At 35.4% G+C, this 27,328-nt stretch overlaps 1 protein-coding gene across 4 annotated transcripts in view; it reads right to left on the bottom strand.

Annotated features, from left to right (window-relative positions):
* Positions 1-27,328, bottom strand: part of ZDHHC21 (zinc finger DHHC-type containing 21) — a 69,445-nt gene that overhangs the window by 36,724 nt on the left and 5,393 nt on the right. For all 4 annotated transcript variants that reach the window (XR_003901906.1, XM_029920389.1, XM_029920390.1 and 1 more), the window contains exons 2-5: positions 23,931-24,128; positions 22,512-22,610; positions 15,980-16,091; positions 12,767-12,905 (exon numbers count right to left, since the gene is read on the bottom strand). Coding sequence is in view for 3 of the 4 variants with exons in the window: in XM_029920389.1 (XP_029776249.1) it covers positions 12,767-12,905; positions 15,980-16,091; positions 22,512-22,610; positions 23,931-24,084 (504 nt within the window). In the remaining variant the exon portion in view is untranslated. The remainder of the gene's footprint in view (positions 1-12,766; positions 12,906-15,979; positions 16,092-22,511; positions 22,611-23,930; positions 24,129-27,328) is intronic.

The raw sequence follows: 27,328 nt of genomic DNA, 5'->3' as shown, positions 1-27,328 counted from the left end.
AAATAAACATCTGTGCTTTACAAATACAATTTTACATTATTATAAAATTACAAGTTTCTATTATCAATCAGTAGAAGGCAAGTTTTATTCATAAGCTATTAAGTAGATTTCTGTTTTTATGAGACCAGTATGAAAATACAATATTTGAGGTATTTATGATCTTCCTCCTACGAAAAAGTGTCTCAACCTCAGCACAGGTGATACTCTGGGCCAAATCATTCTTTTATGGGGGACTGTCCTATGCATTGTAGGATTTTTAGCAGCATCCCTGGCCTCCACCCACTAGATGCCTGAAGCAATCTGTGTCGACCAAAAATATCTCCTGACATGATCAATGAATTTCCTCTGGGGGACAAAATCTCCCTCCTTCACCCACTATGCTGCTCAAAGGGATTTGGTTTTCCCCATTTTTCAAAAATGAAAACAGCTTATATCACAACTGAGAAATCTAAAGCAGGCAGATTTGAATTTTCAGAGTGGCTTTATAACCAATTTCACATGCTGAAGTCATGTTCATATGGCATCTACTCTTGCATAATATAAAATCCTGTTATATCTGAATGATTATCAGCACTTTCTGGAAGAAGCCTCAGCTTAAGTTTTATCACTATATTCCAAAATGCAGGTAAAGAAGTTACAGGACTATTCTGTATATCCCTCTCTCACCTCCAGCTCCTGAGTAATATGCACCTTTTCAGTTTTATTAAATCCTAGTGGAAATTAATATCTAAAGGAAAAATAATTATTCACACCTAATGGCTATCACTGAGTGTTCAAGATTACACATTAAGTTTTTTTTAATTTTTTAATGTTTATTTATTATTGAGACAGAGAAAAAGACAGCATGAGTAGGTGAGGGGCAGAGAGAGAGGGAGACACAGAATTTGAAGCAGGTTCCAGGCTCTGAGCTGTCAGCACAGAGCCCAATGCGGGGCTCAAACCCATGAACCAGGAGATCATGACCTGAGCCGAAGTGGGATGATCAACCAACTGAGCCATCCAGGCACCCCTATACATTAAGTTTTGATATAGACATAACTGAGTTTTGTTAGGGAGCAAAGTACATTGGCACCTGTCAGGTTCATGGTTGAGGGTAAAACAATTTAGAAAAATCATTTTATCTGTCTGCCCATATTTTAACAGTAAAAATTCCAGAAAACTTGGAGCAACTCAATAAAAAACAAAACAAGAGACCCTATTTTCTTACTACATTTACCATTTAACTTATTATGTTTGGTCAAAGACAAGCAAGACAATGAAACTGCTGCCAGGCTGTGACCATTTAAACTCAAAGTGACTGCACCATTCTTAGAGAGATAAAAAAAAAAATGCTAAATCTATTACCAAATGCTATAATCTTCATAAATAGTTAGCTATATAAACAAATTTACTGAGGGCATATATTCAGTAGACCCAGTACTGCAGGGAAAGCGCAAGACTTATTATAAAGGTTTCTGTGTTCTATGTATCACTAAAAGCATAGGGATAAACTGACACACAGAACTGACAATTGTTAGAATGACAGGGTATTCTTAGACTGCTTTTTTTCCCTACAGACATAAACTAATTGTAATCTGACACTATACCTCCAAGCCAAAAAAAAAAAAAAAAAACCCAAAAAACAAAAAACCAAATTACCAAGGGATGGTATCTCCACTACCATGTCAGGATCCATGAACAAAAATGCCAATTACCATCACATTAGCATTAAAAATAATTTTCATTTTTCTTTATCCTTAATTCCAAACTATTCTTGACTATTCTCAACTATTTTCCCCCAAATCCAAAAAGTTAAATACAAATACCAGCAATTTTATCCATTCTAAAGTGATAATGACTTTATAGATATCCAAAAAAAAAGGTTATTAAGCAAAGTCTCATATTTTTAAAATAGCAATAAATAAAGTATTCAGAACACTTTAAGATTGATTATATAGAAAGATAAATTATAAAGAGATTAGCCAATATTCAAAGCTACCTGCAATTCAATCTTCTGGATTTCTGTTCTTGGTTAGCCAAAAGCTAGACAAATAATTCTATGGCAGTGTTATACCTGACATCAAATCCTTAGCAACACTATTAGACACGAGCTAATTGGAAGAATAATAATAATGTATCTTCCTCACTGAAGAGTTAGCTGGACTGCTAACCATTATTTCATTTTCCTTCTCTGAATACCAACAGCGTGCACTTTGAAATTCTCTCCCTTCCTTCCCCCTTCTGTCACTCTCCCCATAGCCTTAAATGCAATTCATAGATTGGTTTCAGGGCTTCATGAAAAAATTGACATAAAGGAATCAGTTAGAAATTATGTGAATCTACTTCCCAGATTCTTTAAAAAGAATTTAAAAGATGTCACCTTAGAACTAATGTGGTTATGACACAAACGATTAGATGCAAAATCCCTACACTAAGAGCTATAAATTATTTATTTCAAAAAGAAAACAACCTCTGATTTTCTCACGTAGGCAAACAGTATTGCCTACAATAAAAGACTGCCAGTAGGTACAAATTTTTAAAAATATTTAAACCACTAAAATGTCTTTATAAGGTCTATTTTGACAGTCCTCATATTAGATAAGCTACTAAAAAATGGTATGCCTTGATGAAAAATGCAAACAGCAAAATATGCACTCACCAGTCAGGAGATTTCAATGAGCTCTCTCCAAAAAATAGATTTTGTGACACTTCAACATTTTTTAATCTGTATTTTTTAAAATTAACAATGCTACAATAATATTTTTAGGACAAAAACATGCCATTAGGGAGAATGCAAAAAGTACAATAGCACCTGGAAAGAATACTGACTTAGGGACAGACAGAAATGGGCTGAAATCACACTTGCCAAGCAGTTAACTCTCAGACCGGACAAGTTTTAGACCCCCGGAATCTCAGTCACCTTATCTGTACAATGGGAACCACACTACTTATCCTCTCGGGAATATTTTAAAGGAGCTGACATTTTCCACTAATCAAATGCTTACAGCTCCAGAATAACAGCACGTAAAATTCATGAAAAATATGAATAATGACATATTCATGAATCAACGAATAGATTTTTTAAAGGATACTAAGTATAGTGAGAGTTCATATTTAATTATAAAACTGTAATTTTATAATATTGGTTTTGGAAGCAACATACAATAAAATGAAATACACTATAACAATTTAACAATGTGCCATATGACAAGGCACGTGTTTATATTAAAAATACGTGAGAAAGTCGAACATGGCCACTGGTCACAGAAATTTTCATTTTCTTTAACATCCATCTATTTTATTGATTTAAAATGCCAACTCATTCTTCCTCCATCTACAGGTTTTGAAATCATTAAAGTAATTTCATCCCAATCACTAAAGTAAGACATTAGTTCCAAGAGGGCTTTTAAAAGTAAAATTTAACATTATATTGGCATGATGGATGCAAATGATGGTCAAACTCATTTAACATCTAACATTTGAAAAACTTGTTCCAAAATGTTTAAGATGAAAGCTTATGATTTTCATTGATTTTAAATTCTGTGATTCTAACCAAAATGCTTTATTTATTCCATTTAGAAAGATACCTATTAAGTTTCTGCAGTTTTTCCAGATAAATGTATTTTTTATCTGTAGAGTATTTTTGAGATTATTTTAGCTACTATTTAAAAGGAAAATAGCAATAATAATTCATTTAGTTTTATAAAATAATAATTCCTTAGTTTTATAAAACTTAAAATATTTATCAATATCTACAGCTTAAAAATATATTCTTATTATGGGCTTTGATTCTTGATGAATAAATTCCTTATGTCCTTAAGTTCTTACTACCTCCTTCCCTCATTAAAGGATATATTGAAATGCTTCTTCAAAACTTCACATAATAAAAATATACATCTTTGAAAGTTCATGATAGGTGGATATTTTAAAAATAAAGATTAATAAGAAACCCAAAAAGCATTGTTACTCTGAAAAAACAACAGGACAATTGCAAAGCAATTTAAACAATCCAGCAGGGAAAGAACCCCTCTGGCAAGAGGAAGTGACTAGAAGAGAAACGGAAGAAAATCTGGGCTCCAAGCCGTTCACCTCCCAGAGTTGGTGAACAGCATGCTCTCTCAACTCTCTCTTGAGTTTAACCAAAATGTGCCGATTTTCTACTGAATACAGGTGGCGTGCCCTTACAACACAGTTTAAATGGCAATCCACTTCTTCTTTTGTTTAATTAATAAACAGCCTCACCTTAAAAAACAAATGAAACAAAAACCGAAGGAAGAGGAAGAGTTAACACTTTCTTTTCCCACCCAGGGAACAAGCACTCAGCTTTAGAATTTGCCTAGAAAAGATACTATGCTGCCATCTACCAACCCAAAAGGGTATAAAGAAGCGCAAAAACTAAAGCTTTCACTCCCTTTGGCTGACAGAAGATAGGGTCCACATCTGTGGCAGGCCCTAATTGTGCTAATATTTCCACAAGAAAGATGCACAGTAGTCATTAATACAAGCCCCAACAATAATCAGGGACATTCGGGGATTTACCACATCTCAAATACCTGAAAGGGTCACAGGCAGGTTTCTGACACTATCTGGCCAGCTTTACACACGAAGTGAAGTGCTGGATATAGTTTTGTTCATTTGCTTTCGAGAGAAATCAGAAAGACACAGGCAAAACTTAGAAAAAAAATGGATGGGTCAAGACTGAAGAATATTCCACTACAGAACTTTTTTTTTTTCATGTCAATGGTGATAATGATGACTTTTGTACTGAAATTACTGGTAGTTTTTGTTCTACCTTTATAAAAACAAAAATACAGTGAATGTCATCATTAAAAGAACTGTTGCAGCAAGAAGAAGGGTTCTATTACTTAGCCTTGGAAATATTTGCTATACAGTATTATTAGTATTTTAGAGCAGATTAGACCTTAAAACCAATTGCTACAATTATTGCCCTTAGCTGTTCTCTTCTCCATCAAGGACTTCCTTCATCTCCTCATCTGGTTAATCTCCACCCGTGCTGAAAGCTCACCCCAAGTCTCATTCCCCCAGCACAACAGTGCTAGCGAGAGGGCGAGCAGCACTGTTCTGTACAACTCCACAGGACACCTTTTGCATAGACTACGTCGTTGAGAGTTGTCTCCTGGAGTTGTGCAGACAACACTGATTAGATTCACTAGGGAAGAAATTTTTAAACAAAATCCTACTGCCAATGACACCTGCGAGGGAAAAGATTTGGGGAAAGAACAAGGAAAACGTACGATCCATGGTAAATACCTAAGTTTTTCAACAAAAACTCATGAAGGGTAACATCAGAAGAATGAAAGCAAACTGAAAGTAGTCCTTCTCAAAGACAAAATCCAGTAAGTATAAATCCTTACAAAACCTCAATAAATGCAACAAATACCATCTTCAAAAGAATGCCTGTATTAAGACCAATGTTCTGTTATTTAGTCTTAAAAATATTTGTCATACAAACCCTTGGTTGGATCAAGATGAGCCCTCTCTTACTGCCTGTCCAAACGAGTAAATAGTATCTCGGGGGGAAAAAAACCAAAAAGAACAAAAAACAGATCTTCTACAGTTTGTCATATAAAATGGCTGGTATCCAACAAAATTTATCAGATATGTCAGAAAAAAGGATCAAATAATTGGAAACTAAGAGAGACAGGAAAAAAAAGAGTCAACAGAAACAAACCCACAAGTAGATCTCAATATTGAAATTGTCAGACATAAGCATTAAAATAACTTTAATTAAAATGTGTGCAAGTATAAAAAAAAGTTATGGAGAGGGAGGGAGGCAAACCATTAAGAGACTCAAATACTGAGAACAAACTGAGGGTTGATGAAGGTGAGAGAGAGGGGAATATGGGTGATGGGCATGGAGGAGGGCACTTGTTGGGATGAGCACTGGGCGTTATATGAAAACAAACGTGACAATAAACTATAATTTAAAAAATGTGCACAAGTATAGATGATAAATGGGAGAATTTCACCAAGGAAGTGATCTATGTAAAAGGGATCAATGAAAATTTTGAAAGTGAAAAAAATCTAAGTAAATTAGTAATTCAGTGGAAGGGTTTGACATATTTGATAGAGAAAGATTGCTAATCAGTAAACCAGAATAAAGGTCAGTAAAAAACAGCCCGTCTGAAACACAGAGAAAAAACTAAAATACAGAAAAGAATGTGAAAGGTATTCAGTTCAGTGAGATATCATGTACACAAAATGAGAAAATCAGAAATGCAAAAGAAAAAGCTTGGCAGAAGCAATATTTGAAGTGATAGAAGCCAAGAAATGTCTGTAACTTAAGAAGGTCATCAAGCCAGAGTTCCAAGAAATTATATAAACTCTCAAAGAGGAAAAATGCAAAAAAGACATTGAAGCACATCACTGAATAACTGCTAAAAACAAAGACAAAAGGGAAAAAAAGGGAATTCCAGTCCCTGGTGGTGACATATGAGGCTTCTGAACTCAATTCTTTTCACAGACACACTGGATCTCCTGCTACATATGGAACAATTCTCCTTGAAAGAAATCCAGAGACCAGCTGAGCAATTCCTACACAACAGTATACCACACAACTATAGAAAATCATCAAACCACAAAGACAGCAAGAAAAAATGGAACAAAGGAATTATAAAATAGCCAGAAAACAATGAACAAAAGGGCAATAGTAAGTCCATACCTATTAATAATTATTTTAAATGTAAATGGACTAAATACTCTAAGCAAAAGACAAAGAATGGCTGAATAGATTTTAAAAAACATCTCGGTGTGCCTGGGTGGCTCAGTCGGTTAAGTAGGTTAAACGTCCGACTTCAGCTCAGGTCATGATCTCAGGGCTTGTGAGTTCAAGCCCCATGTCAGGCTCTGTGCTCGGAGCCTGGAGCCTGCTTCAGGTTCTGTGTCCCGCTGTCCCTCTGACCTTCCCCCACTCACACTCTGTCTCTCTCTTCCTCAAGAATAAACATTAAAAAAATAAATAAAAATTTTAAAACCTCAACAATATGGTGTCTATAAGGACCCACAGAGTGAAAGTAAAGAGATGGAAAAAAATATTCGATGTAAATGGAAACCAAAAGTAAGCAAAAGTAGCTATACTTTTATATCTGACAAAAGAAACTTTAAACTAAAGACTAGTAAGAGAGGGGTGCCTAGGTGGCTCAGTCGGTTAAGCCTCCGGCTTCGGCTCAGGTCAGATCTCACGTTCGTGGGTTCGAGCCCCATGTCAGGCTCTGTGCTGACAGCTCAAAGCCTGGAGACTGCTTCCGGTTCTGTGTCTCCTTCTCTCTCTGCCCCTCCCCCTCTCATGCTCTGTCTCTCTCTGTATCAAAAATAAATAAAACATTAAAAAAAAAAAAAAAGACTAGTAAGAGACCAGGAAGGTCAATATAATGATAAAGGGATTAATTCAAAAAGAGAATATTTGTAAATATTTACATACACAACATAGGAACATCTAAATACATTTAGCAAATATTAACAGATCTGAAGGGAGAAATAGACAGCAATGCAATAATGATAAGGACTTCAATACTACATTTTCAACAATGGATAGATCAGCCAGACAGGAAATTAAGAAAATACTGGACTGAAACTACACACTAGACCAGACAGACATTTATAGACCATCCAGCCCACAGCAGCAGAACATACACTCTCCTCAAAAATACACAGAACATTCTCCAGAGCAGATCATATGTTAGGCCACAAAACAAGTCTTAATAAAGTTAAGATGACTGAGATCATATCAAGCATCTTCTCCAACCACAATGGTATGAAACTAGAAATCAATTACAAGAAAAAAACTGGAAAATTCACAAATATGTGGAGATTAAACAACGTACTACTGAACACCCAATGAGTCAGAGAAGAAATCAAAACAGAAATCAAAAAAACATCTTGAGGAAAATGAAAATGGAACTTGAACATCCTACAACTTAGGAGATGCAGCAAAAGCAGTTCTGAAAGAAGTTATAGCAACAAATTCCTACATTAGGAAAAAAGAAAGATCTCAAACCACCCAACTTAATACCTCAAGGAACTAGAAAAAGAAGAAACTAAGCCAAAAGTTAAAAGGAAAGAAATAATGAAGCTAGAGTAGAAATCAATAAAATAGGGACTAAAAAGACAATAGAAAAGACTAAGAAAACTAAAAGTGGATGCTTTGAAAAGATAAAGACAATGGACTAATCTTTGGCTAGACACACTTAAAAAAAAGAGGACTCAAATCAAATCAGAAATGAAAGAGGAGACATTATGACGGACACCACACAGACACAACGATCTGAGAGACTACTATAAAAATGAGACAGCAACAAATGGGACAACCTAGAACAGATAACCTCCTAGAAACATACAACTTAACAGAACCGACTCAGGAGGAAACAGAAAATCTTCACAGATCAATTACTAGGAAGGAAACCAAATCAGTAATCAAAAATCACTTAACAAAGAAAAGTCCAAGACCAGACAGCTTCACTGGTGAATCCTACCAAACACTCAAAGAAGAATTAATATCAATCCTTCTCAAACTACTACAAAAATTGAAGAGGGAAGACGTTCAAACCTCTACAAGATTTGCATTAACCTGATACGTTAGAAGAAGAAATAAATCACACAACAAAATCCCTGATAAACACAGATGCAAAGATCCTCCACAAAATAGAAGCAAACTGAATTCATCAGTACATTAAAAAGGTCATATGGCATGACCAAATGGAATTTATTCCAGGAATACAAGAATGGTTCAACATCTGCAAAACAGCATGATACCATGTTAATATAATGAAAAGAAAAATCATGCTCATCTCAATAATGCGGAAAAAGCATCGACAAAATTCAACATCCAATCATGATAAAAAGCCTTAAAATTAGGAACATATCTCAACATAATAAAGCCTAAATATGACCAGCCCAGAGGAACTTCATACTCAATAATGAAAAGCTGAAAGCATTAGTCTAAGATCAAAAACAAGACAAGGATGTCTACCTTCACCACTTTTATTCAACCTAATACTTTACGTTAGAGTGATGGGGGGGGCGGGGGAGAAGGCATGCAAATTAGAAAAGAAGTATAACTTTCTTTGTACCTGACATGATATATATAGAAAAACCTAAACACTCCACCAAAAGCTGTGTGAACTACTAATGAATTCAGTAAAGTCACAAGATATAAGATCAATATACAAATATCAGTTATGTTTCTATAAGCTAATCACTTTCAGAAAGAGATTGAAGAAAATAATCCCATTTATAATTGCATCTAAAAATACTTTGAAATAAATATAACTAATGAACTAAAAGATCTGTACAGTAGGGGTGCCTCGGTGGCTCAGTTGATTAAGCGTCCAGCTTCAGCTCAGGTCACGATTTCATGGTTCATGGGTTCGAGCCTCTGTCGGGCTCTGTGCTGATAGCTAGCTCAGAGCCTGGAGCCTATCTTCGGATTCTGTGTCTCCCTCTCTTTCTGTCCCTCTCCAGTTCATGCTGTCTCCCTCTCTCTCAAAAACAAAAAACATTAAAAAAATATCTGTACAGTAAAAACCAAGACACTGATGAAAAAAATTGAAATAGAAAGCTACTCTGTGCTCATGGACTGGAATAATTAAATATTCTTAAAATGTCTACTACCCAAGCAATCTACAGATTTCAATGCAATCCTGACCAAAATTCCAATGGCATTTTTTTTCACAGAAACAGAACAATCCTTAAAATTTGTATGGAATAACAAAAAACTCTGAATAACCAATCCTGAGAAAGAAGACTGAGGCTAGAGGCATTACTTTTTGATTTTAAACTATATCAAAAAGCTTTAGTCATCAAAACAGTATGATACTGGTGTAAAAACAGACACACAAATCAATGGAACAGAATAAAGAGCCTAGAAAGAAACCCATGCATATACGGTCAATTAATTTTTGACACAGCAATTAAGAACAGTCAATGGGGAAAGGACTGCCTCTTCAGCAAACGGCCCTGGGAAGACTAGAAGGCCACATGAAAGAATCAAATCACACCTCTATCTTACATTTACACAGAACTCAGCTTCTCCTCACTTTTTTGTATTTTCTTCCAGCATTTTTAATCTAACAAACATTTACTATTCTGCTGGTCCTTTGTCAAATTTCAGTATGAATTTATATATATAATAAGATCATATAACATAATATTCATATATAACTATCTCAGGATTCAAATATGATCATCTATAATCAGTTTTCCAATTTTAAAAAAGTGATTCTTCCTATAATTGGCAGAAATTTTCCAAAGTTTCAACCTTTCATTTGGAGAGGAAGATCGGTTTGTAATTTCAAATGTCTAAATCCAAGAATCCTTATATTCTTGATTATCGAAATTTCTTTAGTCTATCATCAGTCTCCCAGTAATACTGTTAAACAGTCTGTAAAATTTTCATAAAAAATAGACCAAAGAAAAAGTGTTCCCTCCTTTTGAGAGCTTTTATAAAATCAAATATAACATAAACTGAATGTCTTATTATATGTCAGATACTTTCACATGTATTATCTCATTTAATCTCATTATTATTCACATTTTCCAGAAGAGAACACTGCAATTCAGAAAGGCTAAACATGTTGTCAAAGGTTATACATATAATAAGAAAAGGTGTTACAAAGCCAAGATCATTCGACTACTAGGGGTGGGCAAACTCAATACAAAGCACCAAAGAGTTAGTTAATATTTTAGGCTTTTCAGGCCATAAGTCTCTGTCACAACTACTCAACTCTGTTGTTGTAGCCAGAAAGCAATTGTAGACAATATGGAAACCAATGAGAACAGCTGTATTTCAGTAAAACTTTATTAATAAAAACAGATGGAGGGTCAAATTTAACTCACGGTCCAGTTTGCCAATCCCTCTACTTTCCTACAATGCAAAACCCCCATGAGGTTTGCATTAACACCACTAAACGTTATCTCTCTCTCTTTAAAAAGTATGTCCTTAATCTCACTGGGAAATTTAAAAAAATGTTTTTAATGTTTATTTATTTTGAGAGGGAAAGAGAGAGTGTAAATGGAAGAGGGCAGAGAGAGAGGGAGACACAGAATCCGAAGCAGGCTCCAGGTTCTGAGCTGTCAGCACAGAGCCTGAGGCAGAGCTCAAACTCAAGAACTACCGAATCATGACCCAAGTTGAAGTCAAATGTGTAACCAACTGAGCCACCCAGGTGCCCCTCACTGGAAAATTTTATTTTAATGCTTTTCTTATGAGGCTCAATATATGAAACAGGTCACTCTTAGAGGAATACATTCAACGTTTTACATATTCTAACTATAATGCCAATTGTATCTGAAATCAATCTATAAATAAGAGGAAACATTTCTAAAACCACAGTACTAGCATGCACTAAATTCTCAGTGTGAAAATGCCAAACACCCATAAAGTTCTCCCTTTTGAACTTTTTTCAATTAGTATCTAATTTTAATTGCTCAATCTATAGGAAATACACATAATCACAAGGCCCCACTAATATACACAGCCAAGAAACAATAGTAAATTTCCTTTTAATTACAAAAAATCATCATGTATACAAAAATGATCTCAATACACATAACTTAAAGACCTTATTCTTTAGAAAGACCTCCCCCCTACCTTACTCCAAAACTTAATTATATGTACTACCACTGAAATTGTTATTAATATAAAAGATTTAAGCAGTATAAAATGATATAAATAGGAAAGAAAAATTCTGCTTCTCCAGCAAGGACTCTAATCTTTCTCCTCTTTCTTCTACCCTCCTTTCCTTCTTCACATGTGCATGTGCACCCACACTCTTGTGCATGCTTTCGTTCTATTCTGTCTGCCTCTTTCTTGGTCTCTTGTCTGTCTGTCTGTCTCTCTTTCTCTCTCTCTCATACACACACACACACACACACAGTATTTCAAAAACACAATCCAAGTCTAAAGTATGCACAAGATCAGGCTTAAACACCAACTGCACACATAAAACACAGAGGATAAGATTCAAAAACACAAGATCAGATTCAAATCCCAGCTCTACAACTGAAACCAGCTGAATACTCACTCACTAGCTTGGTGCCTTCAGTAACTACTTAATTAATCTGTATTCATCTGTTTGCTTATCTACAAAAACGGGGAAAATTGCACCCACCTCATGTGCTTGTTGTGTGGATTAAAGAGAGAATTCAAACAACATCCCCACAGCAAGGTGATAGTGTGGGTACTTTGTCAAGTACTTAACACCTGTTGCTGCTAACCACCCCTAACAGCACTATTTGGGGCAAATCTTACTTAGATCTATTGTTATTCCTGTATACAACAGGGAAAAGCACTCTTTCCAATGTTTCCAATATGATAACAACCTTTTCCTTAAAAGGAAATTCTTCCTATCATAATTGTTAGATGTCAAGGGGAAAAAGTCCTTTTTCTCAAAAACTTAACATTCCCTTGAGAAACTTTAAAAAGTTAAAGTCTATTTTTATTCCTGAAAAGAAATGAGACGTTAACATTCTTCACTTTCTCTCTCATTATTGTAGGTATTTTTAAACCATAATATATATATTGAAAGACCTCATATGTTGCTTTTTAAAGAAAGTCACTCAACACTAATAAATGACCATAAATGGATTTGGTTAAAAGGGAATGTCAGATTAGGGTCTACTTTCTCAACCCCAATACATTTTCAAATTCACCAAGCTTGGAGAATATTTTGTTGCTTTTTGTTTCCAATCCTCTGCACTTAAAGGAAGCACACGTTAATAACTGTATGCTACAGCTGTTCTGACATCAGTGGATATGAACATTTCTTACCAAGTTACGCTTTTTCAGCGGAAGAAAGTAATAATAGTGGCAGAAAGAAAACATCAGTGCGTAGGAAGTAAGAAGTTCTGTGTAGAAACACAACTGCAGAAAAAGCCAATGATTATCTTCACCAACACAATTGTTAATCCTGGGGGGAAAAAATGAAAACGGAAACAATATTTTAAACTTTAATATAAAATGTTACTGTCAGGGCTGGCAAAACTAAAAATAAACACAAACAACCTCACAGTATGCTTAACTTCACAGAGATACAGATACACTATCACTTAAACCTAAAAGTAAACCCTGCGTAGGAAAAGTTACACTATAAATATGCCTCCTCCCGTTCATAAAGTACTTTCTATTTCACAAAAAAGGAAGTCCACGGAGATGATCTGCCTTCAACTCACAACCACCCAGTGTGACAGGAAGAGCAGATGGCAGTCTCCTGGTTCCACTGATACGGGAACAGGAACAAAGGAGTTAAGACACTTGCCAGAGGAAGAGACAGCAGCCAAGAAAACAAGAACCTTCTCTACAGTGCTCTTACGTTCCAGCTGTGGAGAGCAATTTGAATGATCTGAAGTAAAAGAACTTAAACCCACCGCTTTGACATTACTGCTAAGCATTCACAATTTTTCTTACTTTTAAAATCCATCCTTAGTTGCTGAAAATAAGCATATATCCAAAAGTAGTTATGAATTCTTAGAGCCACACTTCCACTATGACAATAGCGAACCATAACTAGGAAAAACAGTATTCTAATCCTAAAATGTTCAATTCTCAAGGTTGCACTGTTCCAAAATTTATTTATTGTACCCCAATTTTCCAAATATTTTACAAAACCAGCAGAAAACCCTAGTCCAAAACTATCATTCACCTTTACAAATGTTTTCATTTCACTGTAGCATGATACTGCCACTGTTTGGGGAACAAAAGATACAATAGGTTCGGTTCCTAACAAATTGTTGTTTTAAAGGTGTATCACTGAGCCTATTTTTTAAAATCAGATATAGAACTAAACGGAAAACCTGCAGGGGCATTTCCTAAACTTAAGATCTCATGCTTTGTAAACACGAAAACGCCTGGGTTTTGCTGCTCGCAAGCAGGGCTTTCTTCCGCAAGCGAGAAGTGTGTTCGTGTGGGCACTCAACACACCCTTCAACAGCTGTTGCTTCCGTGACTCCTGCTGGCCCCACTCTCCTCGTCCGGCCCAAACGTAAGACACAAATGCCATGATGATGGCATTCTTCTTGACCGGACAGCTTTAAGAAACACTACGGTGCTCAGTCTATATGGAAGAGTTCTTCCAGGAACCAACTATTCAGAAAGAGTAATCGGAGCCAGAAACAGAGAAAATCTCAAGGTGACCTGCGAATTGACCTCCAAAGCTAAAGCTCTTCGGCAGTTTAGACAATGCAGTTTCTGAAAATATCAAAAAATTCTCTTTGCTTCCAATTTACACTGTCTACTTCCCCTGCCCTCCGACCAGCTCAGCAATGCTCTACTAAGGAATTCTATCAGGAGCGTCCCTCAGTCTATTTCAAGCTGCTGGTCTACCCTCCTTTCCTACCGCCAACTCCTTCTACTTCCACTCTTCTTCCCACCAGTACTCTGAGAAGCTGACACAAACCACGGAAGAAGGCGACAAACAGAGAGCTCACCCCATTCTCAGACTTTAGGTTAACAGCACGTTTTTTTTGGTCACCAAGTTAGTCTTTATTCCTTAAAAATACACAGGGAATATGGCTAATCTCTACAGGACCAAACCATCTCCTGGTTGATTATTTTAAAGCTTAAAAGAATGCATAATGCATTCTTTTCATAGGAAGGATCAATAGCCAACTGTAATGTGAACATGTATAATATATTTAATTAATCAGAAACAGTAGTCTGAAAAAGGGTATACAATTGAGTTTTTCGGTGTAGTTACCACTTACCCAACAATACATGTTTTACTAGCCTTTTCCTTTTAATCTATTACTATTATAGTTGCAAACAGATCTCTGAGGTTTAGAAAATCACTTGAGAATTAATCTGTTTAAATTCAAAGCATATTTTTAAACAACAAATATATATTAACACATATTATTCCGTTAATGGAATTAGATAATCTTAAGCTGTTTTAGATCATAACCAAGAGCTTTTATCTAAAATGTTTTTTGTAAAAATGTTTTTCCCTTAATCTCAGGAAATTACTTTCTATTTAAATAATCGATTTAGAGAAAAAAATCAAATTTTCACTAAAAGCTTGGTAATGAACCTTAAATTATGCTATCAAAGTAAATTATCAAAAATATGGGAAACTCTAAATTGATCAGCATTAGCAGACAAAGCTAAACTCCACCCTGAAGTCAACTGTAGAAAATGCAGTTTTATAAATGTAAAAAGCCCATTGTGCAGTTAACTTTGTATATGCACATGTATGTGTGTACAAACACAAATATATATGTATTTAGATATATTTACAAAGTGCTACGCTATACTAGTTTAAATATTTATACAGAGATCCCATGCTAGGAAAACAGAATTAAATACAATATCTTGCTCACAGATTTTTGTGACAGCTTTGAAATGAGATACAATGCAGAATTCTCACAGCATTTGTTTTCAAAACACCAGTTCTCAACTGAACCGTTTTTTAAAATATTACAAGAGAGCCCCCTATTGACCAAAAATGTCAGCAGTTCAGCTGCAGCAGAGAACTACCACTTCACATACCCAGCACGCATGTAATGTTAATACTTACGTCCAAGAGATACTGTTGGAAAAGACTTAAAGGGGAAGACATGAGGTGTCAGGGTGTCTGAACTATGTTATTCGTTAATTAAACAAGTGGAAGGGAAATACAAACAATGGGATATATATTGTTTATTACAGTTAGAAACTGTAACAGCTACTATTTAAGTACTTTCTATGTCAGATTCTACACTACCTGCTTTACATACTCTGCCTCATTTAACACGACCTTCTCAGTTCTATTGATGCTTGGGTACGTCTGATTCTGTTTCTATTCAAATATCTCTATGTTAGAAAAGACAGGATCTCTGTGCAAAAATGACTTTGGGAGTTGATAGAATCTGACAGGATAAAGATATCTCTATTAAGGGATATTTGAAAACTGCTTAACTTTAATGTAACTGTTGTTTAAATCTGCTATGTCCTAAGATTTATTTTTCACTATGTTGTTTTTTTTCTAAAAGTAAATCATATATGTCTTACCAAGGACAGTGATGATCCATTCTCCTGACACAGTGGCCACAGCGGCTACAGTGATGGGAACGCTTTGGTCGCATCAAATTACATTTGTTACATAATTCCCAGAACTCCCGTTCTAGAGAAGAAAATTAAAATCCATTTAACAAAGGCAAAAGAGTAATGCTGAAATTTAGCAATAACATTTTAGAAGATTTTATAGGAAGTCCCCCATATATGTATGTATGTCCAAGAAATTTTTCTTCTTCTACATCTTCACCATAAGAGAGTTTGCTGTTCTACTCTATGAAAGTCTTATTCCGTACATCTCTAATTTTAAACACTATAAGAGTAGGTCACTATTAACAGTCAAACTAAACGACAGAAAATAATGCATTTGGGTTTTGAACATATTGCTATAAGTAAAATTTAATGACAAAACCCTTAAGTATAACCAAGTTATTATATTTATTATTTATTTATTTTAATGTTTATTTTTGAGAGAGAGAGTCGGAGAGCAAGCAGGGAGGGGCAGAGAGAGGAAGACACAGAATCCCAAGCAGGATCCAGGTTCTGAGCTGCCAGCACAGAGCCCGATGCAGGGTTCAAACCCACGAACCACGAGATGATGACCTGAGCTGAAGTCAGATGCTTAACCGACCGAGCCACCCAGGCGCCCCGGCATATTATTACGTTTAAACAGAATTTTATGTAAACAAATTTACATCTAGAAATTTTATTAACTAAAAGAGAAATAATGCTGACTCCTGGTTTCATAGACTAAGGAATCAAACTCAATCCTATAAACTCATCAGAAAATCAGAGACAGCATTCCCACCTCCCAACCATTATTCTTATTAACATCCATAAATTAATTAATATCAATAAATATTTTAAATATCAATACATTCATTTGGGAGTATTTATAGGAGAGGGTTGGAGGTATTAGAATGATTTCAGAAGTAAAGAAGATTACAAGAAAATTATTATTTAATGGAAATAAGGGAGTTCTTTACAAAACTCTTTCCTACAATCAAGTAGCAATTTCTTTTACCTTGTAATTAAAGAGGACACATTCAAGTTTTGTGCTAAAAACATTATGTTTACAGAAATAAAGAGAAAAGTCATTTGTTTTCAGTATATTTTTCTAATCAGATCTGTAAGAACTATATGAAAGTCATCTACCAAGATAAATGCTTTATTATACAGAATGTATCTATCTAAAATTTGTTAAAATGGAATTCTCCTTTTACAGAATCTTAAACATTCTATCACTTATGTTTAAAGTACACTCTAACCTTGTTAAAAGCATGGGCGTTTAACCTAACTCCCAATATTCAGAGTGAATTATCAGTATATGTAAAGTATGACTCTAGCACACATATGACTAAATACCTACTAAACATAAAAGTTTAAATTTTTAAAAATTAAGGATTTCAAATATGAGCAAAAGAATACTAGGTAGTATTCAATTTTCTAAAAAGATACCCTATTTTAATTTCATTATTTCAGTTTAATGACAAGAATAAAATCAATATACTAGAATTTTATATAGTGACATATTACAAAAAATTCTGCTGCAGAAGAAAACAATAGTATCAAATTAATTGTTCCCATGATATTAGAGTTGAGAGAGTATCTTTTGCCTCAAAAATTTCATTTTAAAATAAGATCTTTTCACTTCTTACATTTCTTATTTTAATGAAAACTTATGTAAGAGAGCAACACTAAAGTTTAATTTGGATAAAATTATTATTTAACTGTAAGAGAAATGACAACTCATTTCACATGTAGCATAATATAATATCTCAAGCAGATCTCTCTTTTCCCACTTAGCCATTGATGCTCCCAAACATCCTAATGTTAAAACCCTGAATTCACATATTGCAAAGATTATAGTCAGGGAGAAGACCTTCCCTGATGAGCCAATTTTCATTAAAAGACAACATAAAAACTTTAGGTCTTAAACCAGTGCCTTTGATATAAATATGGCATTTCCATTGTTGGTCATTTCAGCATTTGATACTTTAGAGAGTAAAATTCTTTCATACCTAATGTCGTACCCTCAGAAAAGAAGACAGCATTTGGGTATCATCAGAGAAAGCCTATAATTCTGCAGTCTAGATCACAGGTTGGCAAACTACAGTCTACAGGCAAGTCATGAGCTAAGAATGGTTTTTACAATTCTCAGTGATTGAAAATAAGAATTTGTGAAATGTAAAAATCATGACATTTGAATTCCATGTCCATAAAGTTTTATTTGTACACAGCTAAGTCCATTCATTTATGGATTATCTATGGCTACTTTTGGGGTACAGTGTCAGAGCTGAAGGACTGTGACAGAGACTATATGGTTTATACAGCCAAAAATATTTACTCTCTGGCCCTTGACAGAAGAAGAGTTTGCCAATCTACGGTCTAGATCAGAAATTTGTTTAAAGAAAGAGTTGGCTACATTTAAGAAACTATACAAGCATCTAAAACCTATCCTATATATCTATAAACAAACCATTTCTTGATCTTCTCCCTTTCCTTAACGTTTATTCATGTTCAAATGTGACCTTGGTGAGTAATATATTGAGGTCTGAAGACTTTTGCACTAGCCATTTAATATAAAATAAAAGCCTATGGGAAAAAAATCAGAAGGCAAAATATAATTTGTAAGTGATGAAAGTGATGAAAATAAAAATTTTTAATTAAAAAAACCTATAGGAGAGAGAATCCAGTTGTTAATTTATGGTAGTTATAGAAAAATTAAAAACTGACTTTTTTTAAAAAAAGCAAGGAAAATTTTAAGGAAAGAAAAACTGAAGAGTGACTTTTTTAAGGAAAGAAAAATCAAAACATAAAACAAATCAAAGAAAATGACTGAGTAAACCTAACGAACCTAAGTGAACATAATCACATTGCTTTGCATGGATCCTCTTTTGTGTGTGTGAGCGTGTTTATTATATATATATATTTTTTGGCTGTTGTTATTTACTTAGGTTCAAGTTAGTTAACACACAGGGTAGCACTTGTTTCAGGAGTAGAATTTAGTGACTCATCACTTACATATAACACCCAGTCCTCATCCCAAAAAGAGTCCTCCTTAACGCCCATCACCCACTTAGCAACCCCACCCACCTCCCATCCAGCAACCCTCAGTTTAGCAGGGATCCATCCTCTTAATGCTGTAAATGCATGAATAAATACAAAGCAAGGGGGTTTTTTGGTTTAATTATCCCTCGGAGAGAGGAATCACGTTCTATTTAAGACTTTTTAAAAGACTTGCATGTTAGGTCCTCTCAATTACTGTATTTCAAGCCACAAAGTAATGTTTTAGGGAGAAAAATATAACTTGAAACTACCAAAATCAACACAACATTTGGCTCTTCACAGAGGTTCCCTGACAGAATCAGTCGCCAAAGAAGAAAATAAAGGACAGGAAGTCTCTTGCAGGTATCCTTCAAAAAGCAATAGAAGAAGTGGGAGGGGAGCAAAAGTACAAGTGAATTCATAACCCTGAGCATTAATAGCATATGCATCCTTATAGCTCGGGGCAAAATTCCAAGGCACATTACCACAGAAACTTTAAATGTGCTACATATTTTAAAACTTGGAGGATTTTGCTCTGTAACAGGGCAGCTCTACTCAAAGTGGCTCAAATGACAAAAACACTGCAGTCAAATATGTAAGGGAAGAGCTTGATGATGAAAATGTTCTAAAACTGATTGTGGTGGGGCACATGGTTGGCTCAGTCAGAGGAACGTGCAATTGCTGATGTCTGGGTTATGTGTTCAAGCCCTCTATTGGGTACAGGGCTTACTTACTTACATAAAATTGGTTTAGTGAAAGTTGCACAACTCTGTGGATATATTAAAACCACTCAATTGTACACTTCAAATGGGTGAATCAAATGGCATGTGACTCATACTCAATAAAGTTTTTTTAAAAAAAGAGACTGAATAAAATAATTTCACAAAACCCAAGCATAATATAAAATAATATTTGTATATTTCAAACATGCATGTGATTAATTTGAGTAACAGAAATTGACATTTAATGGTTTCATTTGACTATTTCATCTACACACCCAAAAGTCTGTAAGAATCAAATCCTGGTGAATCTTTGTGGAGACAATGTAACATTCTCTTATATTCGAACTGCCTCATATATTTGGAGGGTTACACTGAGACTAAACTTATTCTACTTATAAAAAACAAAGGGATGTAAAAATATTTCTGAGTAACTCAGTTAAAACATGGTAAAAATCATAAAAGTACTGGGGCTTACGTTCCCTTTCATAAAGAATCTAATTATATAAAAATGCTTAACCTTAAAAAAAAAAAAAAACTGCTTAACCTTAAAACAAGGATGAGTAAATGTCACTTTTTATGGCCCCAACTCTCTAGCCATGTTATGTTATTTTTTCACTGTTAAAATTCTATATTTTTTACTAAGTTAAAAACATAATCTGGAAATCACCACAAAGCACATGATGACTTCAATTTTTCCTACAATCAAAGCCAAGGTGAATAAAGGGCAAAAATTATGCCTCTCTCTCTAGACACGTGGTAAGCAAGATGATGAAGACACGTATTTGGATGTCACAGCAGCTCTTTAGCAACCTGCTGTGTGACAGTCTACACTCCTGATTATTCGGTCTATCTACCTCATAAAATTACCTCGAGGATCAGATGATAGGGGACAGTAAAAGACTTTGGAAACATTAAAATACGATAAACGAATGTATGTTTTTCTACTGGGCAGAAGATAAGTCTTCGGAACTCAGTGAAGAAAAGCAGGGCAAATGTCAGCTGCATCAGATAGAAGGCAGACATCCAAATAGCAGCCGGAGGCTGTGCAGTCCTCCATCACTAGCTTCCCTAAGCTAAAGGTAACATGGTGGTTCCACATAATTTGTTTGGCATTCGTTTAAAACCAATGTTTTATACACTTTTAATTAGTTGGCAATTTTTTTCAAATCGTAAAATTTCTCTTAAAAACTGAGATTCTCTGTTTTCTCTTTAAAAATTCTAAGATCTAAGAATACAGGGCTATGTGACAATTTCACTGTAGCTAAGTGGTGGCTGCTGCCTTTGGATAGGAGATTTCCAAGTTCCTTTTCAGCCCCTTTCTCTGACTTGCAGTATCTGATACATGTAGGCATCTGAGTGACCACTGCAAACTAAAGATTTCGTAAGAAATGGGTCATGAGTTAGAAAGAGTCCGCTTCTCTAATTTTCCAGAAACATGGGGTTTTAGAGTTGAAGTAGGCAACACAGTTATCAAGATGTTAGAGAGCCTTTGGTTTAGGTGAGCTGAGAAAAGAGACACTGTACAAACTGCAGACTGCCACCCTTCCTACCCAAACACGTGCACACCCCCACCACACCTGATGGTGACATGGTTTCTGTAAGTTAAAGAAACGAAATATCCGACACAGTTCTCAGAAGCTTCCACCGCCATGTAAACAGCAGTGTCCTATCATTCCCATTCATCATTACACTTGCAAAGCCAAGTATGTCCCTAAATGACGGGCCTCAAAAAGCAACAATCAGGAGCTTAAGGAAGGCTCTTGAAGTGACTTGCCACTAATCTAATTTCAGAAGGACTTAACAGGTTCCCCAGTTTTTGACACACCACAATCACCTGGGATCTCTGAAAAATACCTGATACCCGGTTCCCACCTCCAGACATTCTGATTAAAATAATATGGGGTGTGATCGGAACATTGAAATTTTTAAAATCTCCCCCCACGAATTCGAATGTGCAGCAAGTTTGGAATCAGTGAAGTACTACAAAAAGTATTCTGGCTCTCAAATGTAGAACAGAGTCATATACATCTCTCATTAAAAGTAAGGACAGAGGGCTCTCAAAGCTTTTATGGCTAATGATCAAAAAGTGAAACTGAGGGAAGAGGGTAAAGGAGGGTTACCGTCCCTAGCACGCAATAAAACAAGCAACACATTTTCAATTCATTTTTGTGGTTTGAATGGTAATCGGGCAATAAGCTAATCCTAAATTACCTTCAATGGACATGAGAATAAAAGATCTCAAATTTTTCACTGAATTGTTAGAACTTGGAAAATACAGGCAACAGTATCATCAAACTACAAATACTGACTCTAAGCAATATTCTCTTTATAGTATCACGCGCAAAGTGAGGGACACCATCAGAAAGATTCCTTTATGAAATTAAAATACATCAGATAATTATATATCATACAACAAGTATTTACCCAGCATCTTAAATGAGAGATGGGCACTAAGGGCACAGCACCAAATAGATGAAGAAAACAAAACAAAAAATCTACACCCTCACAGAGACTACACGGATGTAATGGGGGAGGAGAAAACAAGCGAACAAGTAAAGTACACAAGGAGTCTGGGAGGGAGGGACACAGGAGCCAGCTGGGATTTGCAACTATAAAGAAGTACAGAAAGGAAACATTTGAGAAAAGACTTGAGAGCAGTAGACAACGTATGTAACTGACACACACAAAAGGCTATAAACTGCATTCACAAAGATAATAACGCAGGCGCAGTGCAACTGAAAAGCTGAAGAGTGCCGTACCTCCATGTGGGATCTTAGGGTTCTCAGGGAGTCTTCCCGGGTCGGTTATTGAGGCTCTCACTAAAGCAACCAGACAAAATATGGCAATGCCATAGAATACTTTGAAACAAATAAGAAAGTTAAGTAAATAAATGAGTCATTTATTCTTCAAAACATTTTATCAAGAAGCATATTTAACATTTAGATGTGTATTTTCATGAATGCCGTCAGGATAAATAATTTTCAAAAAATAAAATGGAATAATTAAATGATCAACTTCATTTCATTCATCAAATAATACAAGTCAAAGAGGACGTTCTCAAATGTATTAACATTAAATGTTGTTTTGCATAATAACTGATAAACTTGTTATAAATCAGATTTTTATGAATAAATTCCTTGTTAATAATAGCATAAATGAATGGGTTCCTTTTTAATTACCACAGGTACTATATGTGACAGAATCAAAGCAGCATTTTAAAACCTATCCTACAACAAAACTTCTTCATTGCTTCTAACTGGCTATCTTCACAATCACACTGAATTAGTAGCATTCAATTGCTCCTTTCCATAGATCCTAAAATATTTACATAATGTGAAAATAAACAATCTAGAAATTGAGTTTTTAAAAGAATAATAGAAATATAATAATAATAAAAATAATAAAATAATAATTAGAAAAATAGCATTAAGGAAAAACAGATCCATTCATTATAATTCTACCTTTTAAATGACTAAGAAATATGCATTTGGCGGGGTGGGGGGCTGTGAGGAGAAGGCACTGCACCTGTAATAGGAAACTTGGGCTGAGGGCTAACTCCAGGATCGACTGCATGGTACTGATCACTTTTATCACTTGTACAACAGAGATGGTATTTCCCACAGCACTTGTGAGGTCAAAATGACATAATGTGCAAGGTGACTGTAAATGCCATCCATGTTCATGTAAACTATATCATTTTGATCTTATTCTTTTAATCCTAAGCAAGCCAGCACCAAATGAACTACAGCAGAAAATAATTATCTAGAAATTCAAAGTGTTATCATAATCAACCTAATAATTTTTGCATCATGAAATTCTCCTTTCCCAGTGAATGTATACCATCGTCATTCTGAAAACTCTTTCCACGTTTGAAATAAGTACATAATAGAAACATTAAAAATACACACAGACACACACAAAATAGCACTACTGTGCCAGTTTCATTTTACACAAAATGAACTTCATATACTTTGCAGAGTCAGATCTGCAGATAACCACATTTTTGTAACCCTGCAAAATGTATGCAAGCTAGGCTTTTTTAAAACTTTCATAATTTAGTAAATGACTTGAGTACACTAATACTAAAAGAAAGGTTATCATAATGGCACTCTACTCCAAAAACATTCACAATGAGAAAATTCTTTAATTATATAAAGAAATAAAGATCAGAAACTTACTTATTATTAATATGCCCGGAATATGTCCTTCTTCATAGTGAGGAAAGAGGACAATTTTGGGAATTAAGACAATATTGTATAACCAGACAAAGACAATCAAGCCCATGCAGCACCAACCATGCGGGTCAACCACAAAGTGAATCCGGAGACCCATTTTGCAGTCCTACAACTGCCTGCCGCCCCACCAGGAAGACGACCCTATGGAGAGGGAAGAGAGACAAAAAAAAATCTCTTACACAGAAAAAATTATTTGACTAAAACAAAACTACATTCCTGGTAACTATAAAATGACATTGAGTTTTCTTTGTCTATTTTTGACCAAAGGAAACACATTGGAAAACAGAAGTTAAGACATTCAGGTTTCATCAGAAGCTTCACATAATTTAGGTCTAGTTTCTCCTATGAATTGCTATCAGAGCATAAACTTGCAATACCTCCTGAAGGTTAAACACAAGTCTGTCCTGAACCCAGGAATTCCATATCTAAACTCGGGAGAAATGAGACACATGTCAAAAGACATGTGTAAAATGTTTTAGAACTTTTAATCATAAGACTAACAGATGCTCACACAAGTCAAAATAGTGGCCATCTTGTGGTGGGAGGGGTGTTTACTAATCAGAAAAGGACATAAGGGAAATTTTGAGGGGCTGGTAATATTTATATCTTTACCTAGGTGGTGTCAAGGGTACATACACATGTAGAAATTCACCAGGATATACACTTAAGATCTGTGCAATTTAAATTTTAAGCCACAACATTTAAAAAATCATTTTGAAAAAATTTGAAACTAATTACAAATTGCCAAAAATATTTAAACTCACAGAACTAAGCCCAACTAACCTTATTACTATCAATTTAAGAAGACTCCTGTTTAAGATGTTGGCAAGGATGTGGAGAAAGGGGAGCTCTCTTGCACCACTGGTAAGAATGCAAACTGGTGCAGCCACTCTGGGGAACAGCATGGAGGTTCTTCAAATGGTTACAAATAGAACTACTTGATGATTCAGCAATTACACTACTAGGTATTTACCCAAAGGATACAAAAATACTAATTCAAAGGGGGTACATGCAGCTCAATGTTCATAGCAGCATTATCAACAACAGCAGAACTATGCAGAGAGCCCAAACATCCATCGTCTGAACAACGGATAAAGAAGATGTGGTGCACATACACATACAATGGAATATTACTCAGCAATCAAAAAAAATGAAACCTTGCCATTTGCTATGATGTGGATGGAGCTAGAATGTATTATGCTAAGTCAAATAAGTTAGTCAAAGACAAATATCATATGATTTTCATACGTGGAATTTAAGAAACAAAACAGATGAACATGTTGGGGGGGGAGGGCAACAAACCATAAGAAATTCTCAAAGATAGAAAACTGATGGCTGATGAGGGGGATGGTGTGGGATGGGCTAGAGACAGGATGGGTATGAAGGGGCACGTGTTGGGATGAGCACTGGGTGTTACATGTAAGTGATGAGTCACTGAGTTCTACTCCTGAAACCAATTTTGCACTGTATATTCACTAACTGAAATGTAAATAAAAATTTGAAAAGAAACAAAAGGGGAGACTCCTATTTAAATGGAGCTTTTTTTCATATGAGTGTTAAAAATATTTGTGGTACAAAAAAAGTGATTTAAAATAGATCTCTATGTTAGTAGACATAATTTATAAGCTTAACCATTTACTATAGAAGGTCACCTTTTACAGAAAATACACTGGAATAACACTAAAATAAACCAGGACAATGTTTCTCAAACCTGTAAAGAAGCCAGAATCAACTGAAGAGCTTTTTTTTTTTTTTTCCGAGTCTTCTCTTTGTTTGTTTGTTTCTATTTGTTTTTGAGAGCGAGAGAGAGAGCGTGCATGAGCAGGGAAGGGTCAGAGAGAGAGGGAGACACAGAATCTGAAGACAGCCTCCAGGCTCTGAGCTAGCTGTCAGCACAGAGCCTGACGTGGGGCTCAAACCCACGAACCGTGAGATCATGACCTGAGCTGAAGTCAGATGCTTAACTGAGACACCCAGGCGCCCCTCAACTGAGGAGCTTTTTAAAAATACTCATTCACAGGCTTCATTCCAAATCTACTGAATCATATTTCCTTCTGGAGTAAAGCTCAAAAACCAATAAAATGTTTTAAAATGCTCGCCAGGTATCTGATAGAGCTGACTGGTATCTAGGAATAGCTGATCCAAAAGCTTCCCTAAGACTTCAACGTTAGGGCGAGGAGTTGAACTCAGTGCAACAAATTTATTTACAGAGCCTCCACTATATATGAGTTATAACCGATACAATGATGAATGAGACATTGTCTTTGCTGAAAAGAAACTAATAGTCTAGTGGAGGGAAGACTCATAAGATTTAAAAGAACATGCTAAGTTCCAGAGATGTGGACAAGATGTCACCAGAGGCATGGAGGGTAGGAGGTGAAACAGGAGCTCAGTTTTAAAAGACTTATCCGGGGTGCCTGGGCGTCTCAGATGGTGGAGTGTTCGACTCTTGATTTCGGCTCAGGTCCAGATCCCAGGGTTGTGGGACTGAGCTCCACATCAGGCTCTACACTAAGTGTGTGGGACCTGCTTGGGATTCTCTCTTTTTTCCCCTCTGCCCCCCTTGCATACTTGCACTCTCTAAAATAAAAAATTAAAGGGCACTCAGGTGACTCGGTTGAGCATCTGACTTTGGCTCAGGTCATGATCTCAGGGTTCGTGAGTTCACACATTGGGGTCACTGCTGTCAGCCTGTCAGCGCAGAGCTCACTTTGGATCCTCTGTCCCCTTCTCTCTCTGCCCATACCCACTCACATAGTCTCAAAAAATTAATCCATTGATTTAATTTAAAAAATGTTTAAAGTTATCCAAGCAAAGAAAGGTGACAATACTGCAAACAGAAGAAAGAGCAGGAAGTATATGAGAGTAAAACTGTACACAATATTACAAATTACCACCATAAATCATATACAGCTTTCAGGGGAGAGTGAGTGGTGAGAAATAAAATGCCATGTTAGGATGCTGAGACTTCACTCTTAGGCACTGGAAAGCTACTGAAGCAAGGAAGGTAGCATAAAGAAATTTATACTTTAAAAAAATTATTGAAGCTTTAGTGTAGAGGATAAAATTAAAGATCAGTTAGGCTAAGAAAAGACAAAAGCCAAAATCAGGTTTGGAGAAGAGATCAGTTGAGAAAATAGTTACAATCATACCAGTACATTTTACTAACTGATTGGATATTAGGGGTTAAAAAATCCAGAATGATTCCCAGATTTTCATCCCTTCCTAGCATCAGATGAAGAGACCACCCCTTTAGAGGTCTTGCCAATGTTCTTTAAAGCTATCAGAACAAAGGAAAAAAGATTTAGGATTAGCTCCTTTTAAAGTAATACCCTGGTCCT

Source organism: Suricata suricatta, chromosome 13 (genome assembly GCF_006229205.1).
Source record: "Suricata suricatta isolate VVHF042 chromosome 13, meerkat_22Aug2017_6uvM2_HiC, whole genome shotgun sequence".
Taxonomy (NCBI): domain Eukaryota; kingdom Metazoa; phylum Chordata; class Mammalia; order Carnivora; family Herpestidae; genus Suricata; species Suricata suricatta.
The sequence above is the reverse complement of the archived record's forward strand: the minus strand, read 5'-3'. Positions and strand labels throughout refer to the sequence as shown.